Consider the following 19,986-nt stretch of genomic DNA (forward strand, 5'->3'; position numbering starts at 1 on the left):
GGCAACTATTTGCTTTCATGTTGATTTTTAAAAACGAATTTATTTGAATTACAAAAAATTATTTGCTCATAAAAATAGATACACATCAGTAATTTGTAATTTGTTTATATACAATTTTTTTTTTGTGAAATTTTTTGTTCCTATTTACGTGAAACAGTAAGTATAATTTAAATTTTAGCAACAATTTTATAAAAAATAGGACTCTTTTGAAGAAAATGGGACGAAATCATCATTGTACCGAAGATGAGAAAAAAATTGTTCAAACGATGAGAAATCAAGGAAAATCATTACGGGAAATAGCAAAGAGCATAGGAAGATCTTTACATTTTGTCCAAAATGCTTTATCTAAAAAACAAAAAAGAGAAACTCGCGGTAGACCAAAGAAAACCAGTCCAGAAACAGATAGGCGGATCGTCCTTATGGTTAAAAAAGACCCTTTCATATCATCGAAAGCTATTTCTGCGGAGCTATGTAACGAAATCAGTCCACAAACAGTTCGTCGTCGTCTTTTACAAGCTAAATTGCCGGGAAGAATTGCCAGAAAAGTGCCACTAATGCGCCAAAAAAATATCAAGACAAGATTAGAATTTGCTAAAGAGCACTTACAATGGTGCGGGTGTGAAGGCGAAAAAAAATGGAGAAATATTTTATGGAGCGACGAAACAACAATAAATTTGTTTGGAAACGACTGCCAAAGAAATGTACGCCGACCAAAAGGAAAAGAATTCCACGTTAAATTTACAGAAAAGACGGTAAAACATGGCGGGGGAAACATAATGGTTTGGGGTTGCTGTTCATGGAATGGTGTTGGTCCGATATTCCGAATAGAAGATACCATGAATGCTAGTGGGTATAGAGACATATTGGAAAACGTAATGCTTCCATATGCATCGGAAAATATGCCATTAATATGGACATTCCAGCAGGACAACGACCCAAAACATAGTTCAAGATTAGTTAAAAACTGGTTCTTGGAGAATAACGTACCTGTTTTAAGCTGGCCCAGCCAATCCCTTGATTTAACCCCAATAGAAAACTTGTGGAGTGAATTAAAGATAAGGCTTTCGAAGGAAGTTTTCAAAAATAAAGACGATTTATGGGAGAAAACGCAAAAAATATGGTACGAGATTCCATTGGAGAAGTGTCAGAACTTGATATCCAGTATGCCCAGAAGAGTGGAGAAAGTTTTAAAAAACAAAGGTGGATATACTGGATACTAGCTTTACTTTAATAATAAACTAATTTTTTTAAGATAAAATTTATTAGCTTTTGTTTAATAAGAATTTTTAAAAATGTATCTATTATTATGAGCACCAAATTTTTCGAAATTTAAGAAATTTAATTTACTTTATAATATTTATTATTAATTATGAAATATTTTGTTTTTGTTTTTTACTCTCCTTTTAACTATAAATAAAAATCGACTGAATTTTTTTTATAATTTTACAATATACCATTATTTTTTTCGTTTTTAAAAAATAAATTTTGGTGTATCTATTATTTTGAGCAGATGTGTACATATATTGAACACTATTTAGATAATAATGAAAGTTTGGCGATCACAATTTTTATTCAATTCAAATCTTGGATAAATTTTTACACAAATATGACTAATTTTAATTACTTAAACAATTTATAAATTGTAACTTAGAATAATAGTTAATTTAATAATACAGCTACAATTATTAATAATAATTATGACCTACACAAAGCTTTTCTTGTTTACCGTAAAGGATCATAATCCCGGAAAGTATGTCATATACTATTATCTTAAATACTAGGTTAAATACACTTAACTTTGTTTTTTTGTGTGCTTTTTTTAATAAAATCATCATAAAGACTGCCATAAAATTATAAGCGCATTAGTCATACTAATGACCATTAAGTTAAAATAAATAAAAAAAACTAAAACTGCTACAAAAAAGTGTTTAAATAAAAAGTATTTAAGCACACTTAACATTAGGAGTAGAAATATTATAAAATTCTTGAAGAATTCTTCTTAAATTTTTTCTTGTTATTGTTGGTTACCTTAGAGTAGGTATATTTATTTTCTTGTTTAAAAACAATACAAACAAACAAAAAAAATATAAGAACTACACAGAAACACTCATAGATATTTGAGTATGATTTCAACACATGTTGAAATCAGACAACAAAGGATCCTCTAACAGATATACTAAAACAATAACAACAAATACTCAAACAAATAACTTCTTCTTCGCTACTGATACTGCAACTTGTATTTGTTGTATTTGATATTGTCCAGTGTTTGTCATTATTACGTTTACTGGGCAGACATTGTTGCCAGATTAGGTGATTTATTTTTTGTTATTTAGGCGATTACGCATTTAAACAAAAGTATAAAATATTTTCAAAATCTAATTGATAAGATTACTATTTTTTATTTATTTATATTTGTATTTATGTATTTTAAATAATATTGTAAATTTATACAACTATTTGCACAAACTATTAAATGTTTTTAAAATTAATTAGCAGATAATGGAGGCGCGATTATCAGTATGTTTCCAAGACTGTAAAATGTTAACCCTAAAAACGGCTTTCGGATCAAAGGCAAACGTTACCGTTATTCTATAAAAATTTTGTTATTGAACTTTTTGAAATTTTTTAAATAATTTCTAGGTTGGCTAACGTTACCAATATTCTATAAATAATCAAAATTTTAAATATAATTAAATACTCTATCGCCAATATAATTTTAATAATTGTAAATTTTATTAAATATTCACTTCAGGATAAAATTACCGTTACCGAAATAACACCAAATACCGTTAGCCAACCTTAAATTATGTTTATTATACCCTTCACCTTCGTGAGAAGGGTATATATAAGTTTGTCATTCCGTTTGTAATTTCTACATTTTTCATTTCCGACCCTATAAAGTATATATATTCTGGATCCTTATAGATAGCGGACTCGATTAAGCCATGTCCGTCCGTCTGTCAGTTGAAATCAATTTTCTGAAGACCCCAGATATATTCGGGATCCAAATCTTCAATAATTCTGTCAGACATGCTTTCGAGAAGTTTGCTATTTAAAATCAACAAAATCGATTTTGACAACCTCGATTTTGACCTATTTTTGATCTATATATGGATTACTAAGTCATTAATATACACAATATGGATATCTAATGATAGATATTTTTGATAGTCCATTGCAACGATGTAGATAAGGCTATAGTAAGTTGGACCTACAATGGGTCAAAATCGGTAAAAATATTTTTGAACCCGAATTTTTTTTTCATCAAAAAATTTTTTTTGTCATACATTTTTTTCCAAAAAATTTAAAAACTAAAAAAAAATTGGAAAAAACTTTTTTTAAAAAAAATTAAAAAACAATTTCAAAAAAATAAAAATTTTGAAAAACGATTATTTGTTTACCTAAAAATATTTAAAAAAAATATTTTTAAGCATAATTTGGTGAAGGTTATATAAGATTCGGCACAGCCTAATATAGCTCTCTTACTTGTTTTTTTTTAAATTTTATTACTACACTCGGGGAATTAATTATTATATTGAAATACGATAAATCAATAATTTTAAACATTAAATTAACATTTCAACATATTGAAATAAAAATGTTGAACATTACTATACTTCCATTAATGTTTCTTATTGATTCAATATGGTTTTTATTGATTTTAAGTGGTTTTTTCTCTGTATGTAACTTAATTCAAACCGAAATTACCAAATTATTGTTACCATTACCTTTTTACCGTTTCGAATCGATAGCCAACCTTGGTATTTTCTTTAAATTAGTTTAAAACTAACGTAAATGTCCGACAATATTGATTGAAACAATCAATGGAGTATATATGCCGCACTGTTCAGCAAAAATCATTTTCAAGAAATTAAAAGTATAGCCTAATTATGATAAATAATAAATAAAAATTTTATAATTGTTGCTTTTCAAATCGCGGGAGAACTATTTTTCATAATTGGGCAGATTTTCCTTTTTAGTTAAAACTTTAATTGAATCGTTTATTTCAAAAATCAGTTAAGCAACAAATTATTGATTTTTAGTAAATCAAAGAAAACTTGTTAGCAAACTAAAAATTACTTTTATAAAATTGATATTTTTATAGTATGAAAGTTATCTATTTGTGTAACAGTTTCATAAACATAAAACTTTTATTATTATTATTAAAATATATTTAAATAATAATATAAAGTTTGCACTTGACTGGTTTCTGAAACAAACAACCATCTCCATTGTAAATTTCATACGAAATATTATAATTTTATTAGGAACTTTAAAAGTAAAATGATAAATGAACTTTTTGAAGAGTATTCAAGAGATATTCATATTTATTTTGAAATAACTATTCATCATCATACACTCGTTCTACAGTGAATTCTGCTTCCGTTGTAGGCCATTGAAAAATATTTCCATAAAACGCTTCATGTCCAACCAAGTAGGATTTAAGAGCTTGTAAATCTTTTATTTTATTTCATACATTGGGACCTGCAACATTTATAAAAAAAATAAATTACTTGACTTTTTTCTGCACTAAACACGGATTTCTCGGCTTTGTTTCACCATAATATAGGGTAGTATTTATTTATTTTTTGCATTAAACGATACATTTACCTTTACAAAACAGCAATTGTTCAATAACTCAATTTTGGTTTTTTTTGTTGCTTGGCTGGTTTTTGAAATAAACGATTCAATTAGAACATTCCAAAAAGCATTTTTAATAAAATTCAAGTGGAAAGCAAGTGTAATTCAAGCTCTGAATTATAGTCATGCAATTGAATTACATAAATACATAAAAAAGCCATGTTTTTAGTTTGAAAAATATTTTATTTTTTCAAATATTTTTCAAGTTTAAAACAATTACATTTGCATTCAAATCAAGCTAACAAAATGTTCAAGTGCTTGAATTTTTTGGGGTTTTGGTGCATATTGGGACAATACAATGAACATTTTTCCAAATATTAAATTAATAAGAAAAATTCAAAATAAGAAATTTCTATTTTTTATTATTTCATTCAAAATTAGCATAATTAAATTCTGAAAATAGAAAATAAACTAAAAAGTATTCATTATTATGATAAACAATGGAAACTTAGTTTTCATTTTTACTAACATTGTCTGGACCTTTTAATGAATCACTATTTTGTTGGATAGCCTTTTGTTTTGCCATCTTTTTCTTTTCTGGGCAAAAATGTTGCCCGTTTTTATGTAAAGAACTGTTTAACCTGGACTATTAAAACTAATAACAAATATGAACTAGATCAATAAATAAAGAAAAATATTTTAAAAAATTACTATTTGGCTGAAAACTTAATATAAAAATTTATAAATCAAAGCCAATATTTTCGGTTTTTGGACTGATCATTTAAATATCTTGTATGCCGTTTTCTATTCTGTCAAAAAATGTTGCCCTTTTTCTGCCCTCTTTTTGGAAAAAAAAATCTTTTATATTTAAATAATTGCTTATTCTTGTCTTATAAGGTATCAAATTAATGCTATTTTCAAGATCTACCACAAAAAATATGAACTAACTCTACATAATCCTTTTCGAAATCGTTTTTTTGGTAAAAATGTTGAGTGGGTCAAATTAGTAATCAAGGAACGAAATGATTTTTACGTTAAAACATATATATATACACATCTGCTCAAAATAATAGATACACCAAAATTTATTTTTTAAAAACGAAAAAAAATAATGGTATATTGTAAAATTATAAAAAAAATTCAGTCGATTTTTATTTATAGTTAAAAGGAGAGTAAAAAACAAAAACAAAATATTTCATAATTAATAATAAATATTATAAAGTAAATTAAATTTCTTAAATTTCGAAAAATTTGGTGCTCATAATAATAGATACATTTTTAAAAATTCTTATTAAACAAAAGCTAATAAATTTTATCTTAAAAAAATTAGTTTATTATTAAAGTAAAGCTAGTATCCAGTATATCCACCTTTGTTTTGTAAAACTTTCTCCACTCTTCTGGGCATACTAAATATCAAGTTCTGACACTTCTCCAATGGAATCTCGTACCATATTTTTTGCGTTTTCTCCCATAAATCGTCTTTATTTTTGAAAACTTCCTTCGAAAGCCTTATCTTTAATTCACTCCACAAGTTTTCTATTGGGTTTAAATCAGGGGATTGGCTGGGCCAGCTTAAAACAGGTACGTTATTCTCCAAGAACCAGTTTTTAACTAATCTTGAACTATGTTTTGGGTCGTTGTCCTGCTGGAATGTCCATATTAATGGCATATTTTCCGATGCATATGGAAGCATTACGTTTTCCAATATGTCTCTATACCCACTAGCATTCATGGTATCTTCTATTCGGAATATCGGACCAACACCATTCCATGAAAAGCAACCCCAAACCATTATGTTTCCCCCGCCATGTTTTACCGTCTTTTTTGTAAATTTAACGTGGAATTCTTTTCCTTTTGGTCGGCGTACATTTCTTTGGCAGTCGTTTCCAAACAAATTTATTTTTGTTTCGTCGCTCCATAAAATATTTCTCCATTTTTTTCGCCTTCACACCCGGACCATTGTAAGTGCTCTTTAGCAAATTCTAATCTTGTCTTGATATTTTTTTGGCGCATTAGTGGCACTTTTCTGGCAATTCTTCCCGGCAATTTAGCTTGTAAAAGACGACGACGAACTGTTTGTGGACTGATTTCGTTACATAGCTCCGCAGAAATAGCTTTCGATGATATGAAAGGGTCTTTTTTAACCATAAGGACGATCCGCCTATCTGTTTCTGGACTGGTTTTCTTTGGTCTACCGCGAGTTTCTCTTTTTTGTTTTTTAGATAAAGCATTTTGGACAAAATGTAAAGATCTTCCTATGCTCTTTGCTATTTCCCGTAATGATTTTCCTTGATTTCTCATCGTTTGAACAATTTTTTTCTCATCTTCGGTACAATGATGATTTCGTCCCATTTTCTTCAAAAGAGTCCTATTTTTTATAAAATTGTTGCTAAAATTTAAATTATACTTACTGTTTCACGTAAATAGGAACAAAAAATTGCACAAAAAAAAAATTGTATATAAACAAATTACAAATTACTGATGTGTATCTATTTTTATGAGCAAATAATTTTTTGTAATTCAAATAAATTCGTTTTTAAAAATCAACATGAAAGCAAATAGTTGCCAGATTTTTGACTGACATGACATTGTCAGATAGAAATTTTAATAATATGATGTATTCTTAACGCTTGCGAGGAAATTTTCAATGTTACCGCCATTTAAATTTTTTCCAATTAGGTGTATCTATTATTTTGAGCAGATGTGTATATATGGTTTAAAAGGTTATTTTTTCTCTCCATAAAAGTGGTAAAAAGCGTTTTAAAAGTAGTCGACTTTTCGACCACCAGGTGATCGTAGTTTGAATACATTTACGTATTTTTGAGAATTTTTATATTGAATGGTTTAAGTGTAAGTTTTTTCTGGCTCACTCTTTACAAATGTCCTCAAAACCTATTTTTTAAGATTGACTAAGCTATCATTATCCACAAAAATATCATTTCAGTTTGACTACCGTTACCAAAAATAAAATAACGTTGGCTACCGATTCGCAACGGCTAATATGTTCTATAGATTATTTATAATTAAAATCCTAATCAAAAACTTCGATAATGGTAATGGTACTTTAGAGGTACTTTTAGGGTTAGCGGTAGCCAACTTTGTTTTTGAAAACTAAAGGTGTATATCTTAATATGTCCATTTAACTGTCTGTCAATGTCTAAAGAAAAGTCTTTAATTATGAAAAACACTAAATTTATTTCATAGCATTTTGCTTTTGGCATCCATGAACTGTTTAGCTGTTTTTCTTGGAACCTTAATAAATGACAAAGATTTTATGACCGTTTATGATTTTCTTATACATAATTTTTCCTAAATATTTCGCATGCTTTCTCTTTTTTGCATCAGACATTTTGTATATTTTAAGCCACCATTAAATTAACTCGTAATGAAAATTGTCAATGCCGCTTTAATGTTAAAATAAACGGTTTACTTACAATTTTAATATCTATATGTATATTTTTATGACTTTTTAACAGAAATACCCAAGACTATATTTATGATAGCGAAATTAGCAGATTTTGTTTTTGCCTTTACCACCACCATCTGGCAGCCCTTTTTTGGATTAGAATTGAGCAAGCAAAACACAGATGCAGAAAAAAGAGCGCAGGTAGTAGAGAGAGATGATAAATGTAACGAACACTTTATTTATATTTGAATGGTACTAAAAATAATTGAAACTAAATTTTAGGAACTACTTTTTGGAAATACATTGTAATAAAGTAAGATAAAAAGTTAGGAGAGGTAAATTGGAGGATCTTAAATATCCTGGCTACTGCCTTAACTGGGGTTAATATTTTTGCACTGGGCTCAGTTTTTATTCTATAGTTGGTCCTCTAAAGAAATAGCTTTCATTCCCAAAATTAAATACTGGATCAGTAATTTTCAAGATAACAAAAGAGAGATCCACAACAGTGCCAAAAACTAATACATTTTTATTGACCCCCATTTTTTCAATATCTGGTTGTCGATTTTCGTAACGATTAACATTTTTTTTTACGAGAACTGTCAGTATATCGTCACGATAAAAAAATAATCAGAAATTGAGAAAATGGATGTCAATTTATTAAATTTTATTTTTCATTGCTCTTGCGAGTTCTGTCAAATCTAAAAATCGATTATAAATAAACCCTTGAAGATCATTGGATAACCAAAAATTGTATACTACTTTTAAAACGCCGATAAATGTCAATGAAAACTGCTTATTCGTAAAAATTCATAAATAAATTCACGAAAATTTTACATCAAATTCTAAATAGTGAGTAAGAAAATACTTATACACACTCTTCCAGCCTAAACTTATTCAACAAATTATTAACTGTTTTTTCGGTGAATGTGAAAAAAGAATTAAAACTTTTACAAAAAATAGCAAAAGATCTAAAGGTTCATCGTCACACTGTTTCAAAAGCCATTAAACAGTAAAAGGAAGATTTAAACATTGAATGAAAACCTTGATCAGGAAGAAAAAAATGGCAAAATAAGTCTAACAACTCCTTCGAAGAGCACCGAACACTTCTATGAGAAAAGCAGCTCTTAAAGTATAAATGATCGAATTCTTTTGTGAGCAGATCCAATGCTGGGTTGAAGTCCTATAAAGTTCGCAAAACATTGAGGTTAAATTCGATCGAAAAAATTGAGGTTAAATTTTATAAAAAAAACACATCTGTTGTGTGATGAATTGGCAGACTTTTAACAACTTCCGGGTCATGATTTTTATGTGGCTAATGGACGAGGTAATGTTAATGAAGAATAGCGGACAAAAAAAAACAAACAAAATTCCCCAAGAAATTTCTTGTGTGGCAAGCCATTTGCAGCGACGGCTCGATTTGGAATCATGCCACTATGGAAAAAAAGCCCTTGAGTGATATTCAAACAATAATGTAAATTTTGTACCACCGGAGGCAAATCCACCCAACTGTCCAGAACTTCGGCATGTGGCAAGGTATTGGGCTCTTGTAAAAAAAAAGAATTAAAGGACACAGGAAAGGTATCTTTAATGGGAGGATTTCCTAAAAAGTGGATAAATTTATAAATAAATGTTTAATGAATTTTTACAATATCTTCTTATATATAATAAAATGTTATTGTCCACCAATATTGATGAAACATGCATATATGGTTTAAAAGGTTATTTTCTCTAGATATTTACAATCAAAATTCTTTCCATAAAAGTGGTAAAAAGTGATTTAAAAATGGTCGACTTTTCGACCACCAGGCGATCCTAGTTTGAATAAATTTACGTATTTTTGAGAATAGTTTAAGTGTAAGTTTTTTCTGGCTCACTCTTTACAAATGTCCTCAAAACCTATTTTTTAAGATTGACTAAGCTATCATTATACACAAAATATACTTTCAGTTACAAAAAATAACTGAAATTACCGTTACCGAAATATTTGAAAATACAGTTTCTAATAAAAAGTAGACAACGTTTTTATAAACGGAAATGTTTTGAAACAAAACAAAATTTGTATGAAAAATATTGGAAAACAAATTTAAATTCAAATTGATTCTAAACAAATTACCATTATCTTTCAATAAAACGTTAACGTATAATAACAACTACGTTATTTAGTTTTGAATTTTAGTAAATGTTATTGATCCGTTCTAATGGTAGTTACCGTTACTGCTAAAATAACGTTAAGGAATTAAGGCAAAATACCGTTAACGTTCTGCTATATTACCGTTAACGAATTAAGGCAAAATATCGTTAACGTTATTTTTTTACCTTTATTTTTTTTTTTGCATTTAAGCCGGAATGAAATTAACGTAATTTTTGACGTTTAAAGTTTCGTATCAATAAAAAATCTGGTAGCGTTTTCTATAAAATGTAAAAAAAAATTAATTTTAATATAAACTTTTTGTTAAGGTTTTTGTATGTTTTGTTAATACATAATTTAGTTCAGAAAGAAATGGCCATTATTTTTAAAATACGGTAACAAAATAATCGAAAGTAGTGCTATCGTTACGAATCAATAGCTAACCTTGTAGTTGTACATTAATTTCTTTTACCTGTTTCCATATATTTTAGTTGGGACAACTCAAGAGTTTAGGTATCTATCTGTTTTCCTCACTGCATAAAATTGTTGTTGGTACTTTTTTTCTAATGTATACTAAAAGTACTTAAAATAGTATTAGTATTAGCAGGTAGTAAAGATCATTGGTTTCAATATAATTATTGTCTTCCTCATAATGATCATCGGGTTTGTTGATTAGTGTGATTTAGAAGTTGTGACAGAAAACAACTTCAGTCTACAAAGAGCAGTGACAAGTAAAAGTACGTTTCTAGTTTTTAATAAAAATACTAGAAATTATATACACGTGTGGTGCTATTCATAAATAGAAATAATAGAAAAAAGTAAAACAAAATATGTGATATAAAAATAATAAATAAAAAAAAACTACATATTACGCTTTATTGTATTGCCAGATAAAGAGATGAATTAACAATTGGATCGATAGGCAATAGAGTGAAAATAAAAAAAAAACTTAAAGAGAAACTATTTGAAATAAATACAAAAACAAATGATTGAAATAAAGACATATGTTAAAATAATTAAGAGTGTATAAACAAAATAAAAAAAGCATATTTAAGGTAATTTAAAGAAAATAAAGCAAATATTTTAATATTATTCTCTCTAAGTGTTTAGCATAAAATTGAAACTGTTTTGAAATGTAATTTTAGCTTAAATTTGTAAATATGTAGCTACAATTAATTGTTGTTGTTATTGCTGGTAGTTGGTCGTTTCAATTGTAATTCATGTTTTGTCTAACAAAATACGGATTTGTTTTTATTTTCATTCTGCTTTAATACTTTTATTCTATGAGTGTTTTTTAAGGTTTGTATGTTTGTACATACAAATGTAGAGATGAGATGTGTGTGTTTGTTTGTTAATTGAGTGTGTGTCGTGTGAGTATTTATTGTTGTGATTAGTGTGTTTTTGTTTTTCTTTGTTTATTATTTTCATTTCAAATCAAGACCAACGCGCAAAAACACGTTCTTGAAAAAATAAAATCGTAAAAAAAAACTTAGTTTGTATAAAAATATAACATAAAAACTATATCTATTAAACTCGTGGTGTTGTTTTTATTTTTCTATATTTTATATTAGTTTGTGTTAAATAATAGTTTGTTTTGTTTATATTTTTTTAAAAAAAAGAAACAAAAAAATGACGTTATAAGTTGGGATTTCTGTTATCAGTGAAATTTTGTTTTCTATTATGCATTAAAATTACTTTTAAACAGTTTGTTTTTTTTTATTATTTTGTGTCCAGACATGGTAAAAACAACTATATTTACAATAATAACAATCTACAGAAATAGTTTTAAACACATGTAATGTTTTAAAATTACATTACATATTTAATATTTATAAATAATTGTGATTCAAAATTAAAACAAAATTTAAATGTGATAATTATTGAAAAGCAAAAAATAATTAAATATTATTAAATTACATTAACATTTTAATATACATATTAAAAAATGTTAAATATGTAATTAAAAATACCGTTAGTTTTTACTAATTCTATTACAATGTGGCAACATGTTGCTAATAGGGCTACCATATTATTTTTCAATTTAGCGATTTTGTAAGGTTATTCAGGCATGTGTTTAATAAGTGAAATATTTTAAAGTGAAAAGTTTGTAGAGTTATTAAAATAGTGATTAAATATTGTGCTTGACTAAAGCCTATATTTACCAATTTTTGTCTGATATTGGTTTATATAAATGTGTCATTAAAATAAAGTACTCTTTACCTTATTTATATGGAATTGTAATTTTTCGAAATTAAAAAAAAAACAATTTAATGATTATTTTTAAACAAACTATCAAGAATGTGTAAACAATTATAATTATTCCAATATAATACACAATATTTATTTGAAACCATATAAACTGAACTGTAATATTAGCGTTTTATCAGTACTTTAATGAGGATTTTTATCCCTATTATTGAAAATAACAAGTAAGAGAGCTATATTCGGCTGTGCCGAATGTTATATACCCTTCACCACATTATACTTCAAAATAAAAATTTTAAATATTTTCACCACATTATACTTCAAAATAAAAATTTTAAATATTTTTAGGTAAACAATTTTTTTCCAAAGGTTTTTTTCCATTTTTTGGAAAAAAAAAATTTCATTTGTTTTTAAAATTTGTTAAAATTTTTTTTTTTAAAATTTGTTAAAATTTTTTTTTTTTGTTTTTTCAATTTTTTTTTATTTTAGCGAAAAAAATAAATTTGGTGAAAAAAAACGGGTTAAAAAATATATTTTCCGCTTTTGACCTATTGTAGGCCCAACTTACTAAGGTCTTATATACGTCATTGCAAAGGTCTTTGAAATATCTATCATTAGATATCCATATTGTCTATATTAATGACTTAGTAATCCAGATATAGGTCAAAAATATGTCATCGAGGTTGTCCTGGTTTTTTCCTTTTATATCAGACATTTGTGGACCGAATTTCTCGATTTTAAATAGCAACCGAGCCGGAAGAATCGTGTATGTAAGTTATTTAGGGGCTTCGGAAGGTTGATTTCAACAGACAGGCGGATGGACATGGCTTAATCGACTACTTTATAGGATCGGAAAATTATATTGTGGAAATTACAAACGGAATGACAAACTTATATACACTCTTCTCACGAAGGTGTATAAAAACATTGAAATATTTAATAACAAAATTTACCGTTATTTCTATTACAATGTGGCAACATGTTACTTATAGGGCTACCATATTATTTTTTATTTAGCGATTTTATAGGTTTAATAAGTAAAATATTTATAGAGTCATTAAATATTAAGTTTAGCCATGTTTACTTCAACATATATTGCACATTATTTATATAAAATCAGTTGCCTGGCAAATTTTCCCATTTATCAGTATTTATACCTCAAAAATACCTCAGATGTGTTGATTTTATTCTATAAAAGCTGTTATATTATATATTTCATCATAATTTTAAAAATTATTCGAATAATCGTGAAAAAATTGTATTTGTTATTCGAATGAATAACATTTTTTAATTTAGAATAAAAAATTATTCAATCAAAAAATGTCGATTAATCGAATAGTCGAATAAATTTATTTTTAAGTTAAAATTTGTTTAAATCTCCAAGTAAAAAACCCGCCCTAAAAGATCAAATTTAATAAGATTTTACAAATTGAATTAAGAATATTTTTTTCCTTTCTAACCTTTACATTCTTCCTCCAGTGCCACTTTCTGAAACCAAAATTATTTGATTTAGTCCCCAATTTGTACACATTTTTGGCTTTAAATTAATCCCCTAACCCTATTCTGTTATTAGAACTTTGTGAATTATTTTGGTAAATATATGTACCACCTCGATACAGATGTATCTTCTGTCTTACAAACCAAAATATATTTTGATCAAGAAAATGTGTTATGTTATTGGCAGGACCAATTATTAATAAAAATATATGTTATTCTTTCAATTTTAGATACAAATTTCAATATTCTTTACCATTAAAACATAATTTTAAACACAACTCTAATACCATTTTTTTTTTATTTTTCTTCTTGCAGATTTGGAATATTTTAAACTGTTTAACTGGAGTATAGAGTTTCGGCTCTCTCCTGAGAGAAAAAGAAAACACCACATAACTTATTAAATGTTGAAAACTGAATGCTTTAAATGAAGGGACAGCAATATAGCTCTCCTTATAACCTCTATAATAACAAATACCAATAAAACAAATAAAAAAGGAACCCGAATTAGAAGCAACACTGCCAATTCAATTGAATAAAATAAACTAAAATATTATTGGTGACTTTGCAATAGTCATCGATCCTTTACTCAGCTAGAAAAAAAAGCCTTATGAAAGCTGGAATTAATTAATTATTAGCACAACTTTACCAACTTTCGATATAGTAATACGAACAACACAAACAGCAACATGTTGTACGTTTTTCACGTCGACGTGGGTCGCATGTTAAATTTCGATATGACAGTGGCACTGTCCTCTGTTGAAAATCTCAAGGACACAATAGAACGTTTGCATGGCATACCAGCGACGAATATTGTGCTGCTGGTGAGCGGTGGTGAAATGTTGACACACACCACTCAGGTCTCATATTATTCTGCCGGCACCGATACAAATCCCATTTATATGTTTCTGACGGGAGATGTTAAATTGCCATCATCCTCGGCTTCAGGAGATTCTGATTTGGATTTAAGGGAACAAGTTGAACGGAGCCTCGAGCTGCCGGCTGTTTATGAAACGGTAGTGAAGAGGGCACAACTTGCCTTGCGCATGCATGATTTGGCGCGAGATGAGGATCGCTTGTGTGAGCGTTTGGTACACGAACAGCATTTGCAGCAGCAGGGTTGGTCGGCGGTGGTAGCTAATATGGAGGATTTGACGGAAGAGTTTCGTTCACGTTTTCGAAATTTCTGCGAATCCTTTGACAGACACTTGGAAAGACGCGCTTCCTTTTTGGAACTCTTGCGAAATTTCTCGGATGACTTGTGTAAACTTTCTCGCATACCCATATTGCCCGGCCTCATGCCATTAGCCGAGGCAGATTTCCATGGATTTGATGAGTATCTAGAAAATGATGATGTCTTTTCAAGATCAACAAATCAACAACAATCGGTATTAATGGCAGGTGCTAATGCGGCCGCTGTAAATGAGGCGGCTGGTGATGCTGTAGAGGCTGCTGGTGCTGGGGCATCTGGTTCAGGAGGTGCCGATAATTCGGATGACAAAAGCACCTCTTCTACTTCGACTTCGCCCAATAAGAAACTGAAAATGGCCAATGAATCGAACGAGGAGCGTACATCTCAAACCTCACAAACTTCTATAACTTCAAATACGGCGCGCAGATTAAATTTGCTGCAGTGGATAACTTCTAAAGAGAACCACAATGTTTTGAGAACCATGTCAGAGGAATGCATCCAGGGCCTGGCCACCTTCAACGAGGATGTCTATGAGAAACTCAAACTGGAGGTTCTAAGCATAATAAAATTGGCTGAACAAAGTGACGTCAAAGAGATACGTGGTTTGGGAGAACGGCTCTGTAAACTGGAGGAGTTCAAGTATAAAATAAAGAGTATGGTCAAAGATCAAAGAGAACTCTCGACCGCTTTTCAACAAAATCAAAATAGGGCCATTAATCTAAGAGATACCTCGATATTGCCCGATCTATGTGCCTCGCATCAATCTCAGTTGCTGGTGATGTTACAGAACCACAAAAAGATACGTGAACATAGACATTGCATAGCCAAAGCCAAGGATGAGCTGGGTGCTAATCTTCACGCCCGTCTTAAGCGTATCGTGTACATAGAAAATGCCATGAGCGAATTTGACAATCGTTTGCTCTTCTACCATCGATGCTTGAGACGGGCCGAACGCCACATACACATCATCGATCAAATACACCAGGCACCCAATATGTATGTGGCTGCAGTTACTGAAGTCATGCGCCGCAAAATATTCTCCACAGAATTCCGCTTGTGGGCCTCCAAACTGGCGGAAGATTTCGATTCTATACACAGTGAAGAAATGAAGCGACGTCAACAGTTTAACTGCAATTTCGAGGGTCACTTTTTAAATATTTTATTCCCCGGCATGGCGGATATGCCGCCAGCTTTTGCTAATGAAAATCCCTTAATATTCGATGCTCGTTTACCGAATATTTCTAGGTCAGATATAGATGTTCTGACGACTCACTTGCCCGAAATGACCTCGCAAATACATCTGCCCGACATGGAACCTGTGATATACTTTTTCGTCTCCCGTTCGGGTACCCATCAGCGAGAACGTTTCGAAGAATTGCTCAAACAGAAACAAAAACGCGCAGCCGAAGAGTTTAAACAAATTTCGGGAGAAGATGAACAATCTTCGTCCTCCCCTACGGCAATGGTAGTAAGTGGTAAATTGCCTTTAAATCCTAGATTAAGTGAATTGCGCAAAGACGCTTCTGGGACAGTAGGCGGTGAAGAATCTGAAACGGATACCGAAACCGAATTTGAACAAGTCCCCCCCAATAGCCAACAATCGGTAGCAACATCAACCAGTGAAAATCTGCAACAGTTTCCTACAATCACAAAAAGTACCGCCACAGATCTATTGATCACCCAAAGTGCTGCAACATTGACGGACGAGACTTCGGAAACCCTCAAGAATGAGGTGACTCACATGCGTGCTATGCTGGGAGCCATGTCGAAATTGGCCTTGGAATGCATACAATTGGCTCGCAATAATTTGCAAACTTTCCGCCAGGAATCCATTTCTCAAAAGGAAGATTTACAATCTGATCTGCAGACACTTAATGACAAATGGAATGTTCTGAGAATGCAATGTGTGGCCAGAGAGCAAGAACTCAGCCAGCAGCAGACTAACAGAGAACAGGAAATCATACAACTTAAAGAAGAATTAAAGCAACGGGACTACGAGTTAAATGAACAAAAGGAGTTGAATTGTGAAATGTCCACAATGAAAACAAATTACGCTTCGTTGGAGGCACAACTCGAAGAGCTGAAAGATAAATTGAAATTTGTGGAGGGAGAAAAAGAACAGGCGGTATTAGAGGCAAGAGAGAAACTTATACACGAACATAAGACCGAAATAGAGTCGCTAAGACAACGTTTCAAGTTAATGACTTCCATGGAACGTTCCCCCTCCGATCTCAGCCTAGAGACGAGCCCCTTAAATGACAATGTCATAGATAAACAGCTACACGACACTATTATGTCACAACTGCGCAGCGAATTGGAAGCTGATAAAGAAAAGGCCATAACGGCCGCCATAGAAATGGAACGCTCGATATGGCAATCGAAAATATTCCCCTTAAACTCTGAATCTGTGATGGCAAATGTTGGTATTCTTAAGGAAATGCTAGAGGAAAAGGAAAGGCAATTGGAACAATTGCGCGAAAAGGATCTCATGTTAACGAAGGAAAATTATCAGCTAAAAACACGTCTGGATGCGCTCACCAATGAGGAGGGCAACAGTTGGCTTAAAGAGAAAATCGATTACTTGCATAGAGACAAGTGTCGTTTGGAGGAAGAACTCCATAGCGAAAAATCGAGACGTTTAGAAATGGAAACCTCATTTGCAGCTCTAAAGTGGTAAGGATATACATACATAAATATATTTTAAAGTTTAAGACATTATTTGTTTGTTATTTTTTCAGCTCCACTTACGATCAATCTCCCCTGACACGCTCTAAATCCGGTGGCTCTAGTCATAAGTTAATTGTTTTGGAGTCCTGTACGAAGGGTGATTTAGTTTTGGTGGTCTGGAGCATACGTCACGCCCAATTCATGGTGGTCCAAGACTCGGCCAGTTTATATTTTGTCCATGGTGATAGTTTGACTGCTTTGAATTTACGTTTACCCCCAGCCGGTGAGGAGTCTACCATACCAATGCCTTATTATGCCATTGGCCGTGTGGTAGACAAGGAATATTGTCAAGCTAGAAAGGTATGAGAGTATTACATTTTCTTTAAAAGAAATTTTGTTTTAATATATATTTTCTTTCTTTACAGGATGAAAACCGTTACCGTGTTAATAGAGGCTCGAAATTCTATCGCATCAAATTGGCACCCATGGTTTCTAGACAGTTCTCAAGACGCGACCGTTTTGAATGTAAGTTTATTTTAGAAAAAAATTTTAGAATTTCCCGAATCGAATTAAAATTGTTGTTGCCCCACAGCATTCTCAACTTCTATAAGTCGTTCGATATCGCAATGTGAGTCTCATAGTGAAGCTTCGCAGGCTTCATGCTCAGCCGCTGCAGGAGCTAATACTGCAGCATCGGGCACTTCACCATCTCTAAGTGCCACTACAAATACTTCGTCCGGCATAGGTAGTCTGCCCAAGGATGTAGTAGATGCCGCTGTTGCAACCACAATACCCATGGCTACATCACCCATTACAATAATAACAACTACAGCCAATCAGGCAGCAGCTGCCGCACCGAACGCCCTGCTCGCTTTCAAAGAACGCACCATGAGCATAACCAGTGTTACCGAAGAAGACGATGAGCCGGTATCGCTGCTTAGTGATCGTTGTCGCTATATTAGTGTCAGCGAAGAAGATGAAAACCTTTTAGCTGCTGGGGCAGATGTGGCCACCGCAACAGCTACACAAAATAACAATTTACAAACTCAACCACAACATCAACAACAACAAACGACTGTGATAACAGAGCAGCCAACAGCTACAGCCAGCAAATTGGAATTAGATTTAATGTTGGCCTCTGCCGAAATAAATAACGTAACAGCTGCAGCAGCAACAAACACCACCACCACCACAACCACTCAAGACGATAGTGAAGCTTTTGTAGCTACCACAGTGTCCACTAGTGTTGGTACACCACAAATTGTAGTCTCCACACCCTCTACATCCTACATGTTAACCCAAACTACAAACACCTCTGCAGCTATTTTCATACCCTCTAATCAGGAAATGACCGACAAAAGTTCACCCTCAATACCAACCTCAATTGGTACGACTAGTGAAGATTCCGATGAATACAGATCTTTGGAGCCTAAAGACGATACTGATTTCCCCATATCCGAATAGTGTTGAAATCAATCTATTATTATTACAATTAATACTAATACTAGACCATTTAGGAATGGGTAAAGTTTTATTTTCATTTATTTTTCTTTCATTTTTTTAGTTTTATATTTTATGATGATACTATTAGTAACTACTATTATTATTATTATTAAAATACTATTATTACAACTTAACCCTACGACACACACTACGACTACTAAGCTTGACCAATACAAAGATACACAGATAAATTACATGCATGCACATAAGGATGGAATTTATTGGGCACTTTTTTAGATTTTAGATGAGGCTATCAAGGTCTATTATTAGTTTTTGTCATTTAACAATCCATTGCTGAAAATTTTAGCAAAAACTAATAACGTTTATATTTGAATAGCTCTAAACGTTATTGAATTTTTAGATGATTGAGAGCATCGAAAATCTTAAAAGTGCAAAATAAGGGCCATCCTAATATACATACATAGATATACAAAAAAATATATTTGTTTGTCTCCTAAATACCAAACAAAAAGCAACAAAAACATCTAGAAATCTAGAAAATTTACTCCCTCTTTGAATGTTGTGCTGCTAATCCTTCAATGTTTTAATGTAAACAACAAAAAAATGCAAAAAAAAAAATACAAAAAAAATCTAAATTACAATAACGTAAACAAATTAAAAGAGTTATATACATAAAACATATATATTATTAACTAAAACAGTAATAATTATATGTAAAAAAAAAACAAAAAAAAAATATCTTAAATAATTTACACATACACAAATTAAAGTCCTGGGATAAGACAAATTTTAATGGTATTTTCGTTAAATTAAGTTATTAAAGAATCAATTTTAATGTAATAAATC

General features: G+C 30.7%; 1 protein-coding gene across 2 annotated transcripts in view; it reads left to right on the forward strand.

Moving 5' to 3' along the window:
- Window positions 1-19,733, forward strand: part of Atg17 (autophagy-related 17) — a 31,197-nt gene extending 11,464 nt beyond the window's left edge. The window contains exons 1-5 of one of the 2 annotated variants that reach the window (XM_065499015.1): window positions 10,688-11,173; window positions 14,136-17,682; window positions 17,748-18,036; window positions 18,102-18,201; window positions 18,269-19,733. In XM_065499015.1, coding sequence (XP_065355087.1) covers window positions 14,507-17,682; window positions 17,748-18,036; window positions 18,102-18,201; window positions 18,269-19,140 — 4,437 coding nt within the window. In that variant the 5' untranslated portion in view covers window positions 10,688-11,173; window positions 14,136-14,506 and the 3' untranslated portion in view covers window positions 19,141-19,733. Of the gene's footprint in view, window positions 1-10,687; window positions 11,174-14,135; window positions 17,683-17,747; window positions 18,037-18,101; window positions 18,202-18,268 lie in introns of those variants that run through there. The other variant, XM_065499014.1, reaches the window with a different exon arrangement.
- Window positions 19,734-19,986: the final 253 nt, after the last annotated feature.

Source organism: Calliphora vicina, chromosome 1, assembly GCF_958450345.1.
Source record: "Calliphora vicina chromosome 1, idCalVici1.1, whole genome shotgun sequence".
Classification (NCBI taxonomy): Eukaryota; Metazoa; Arthropoda; class Insecta; order Diptera; family Calliphoridae; genus Calliphora; species Calliphora vicina.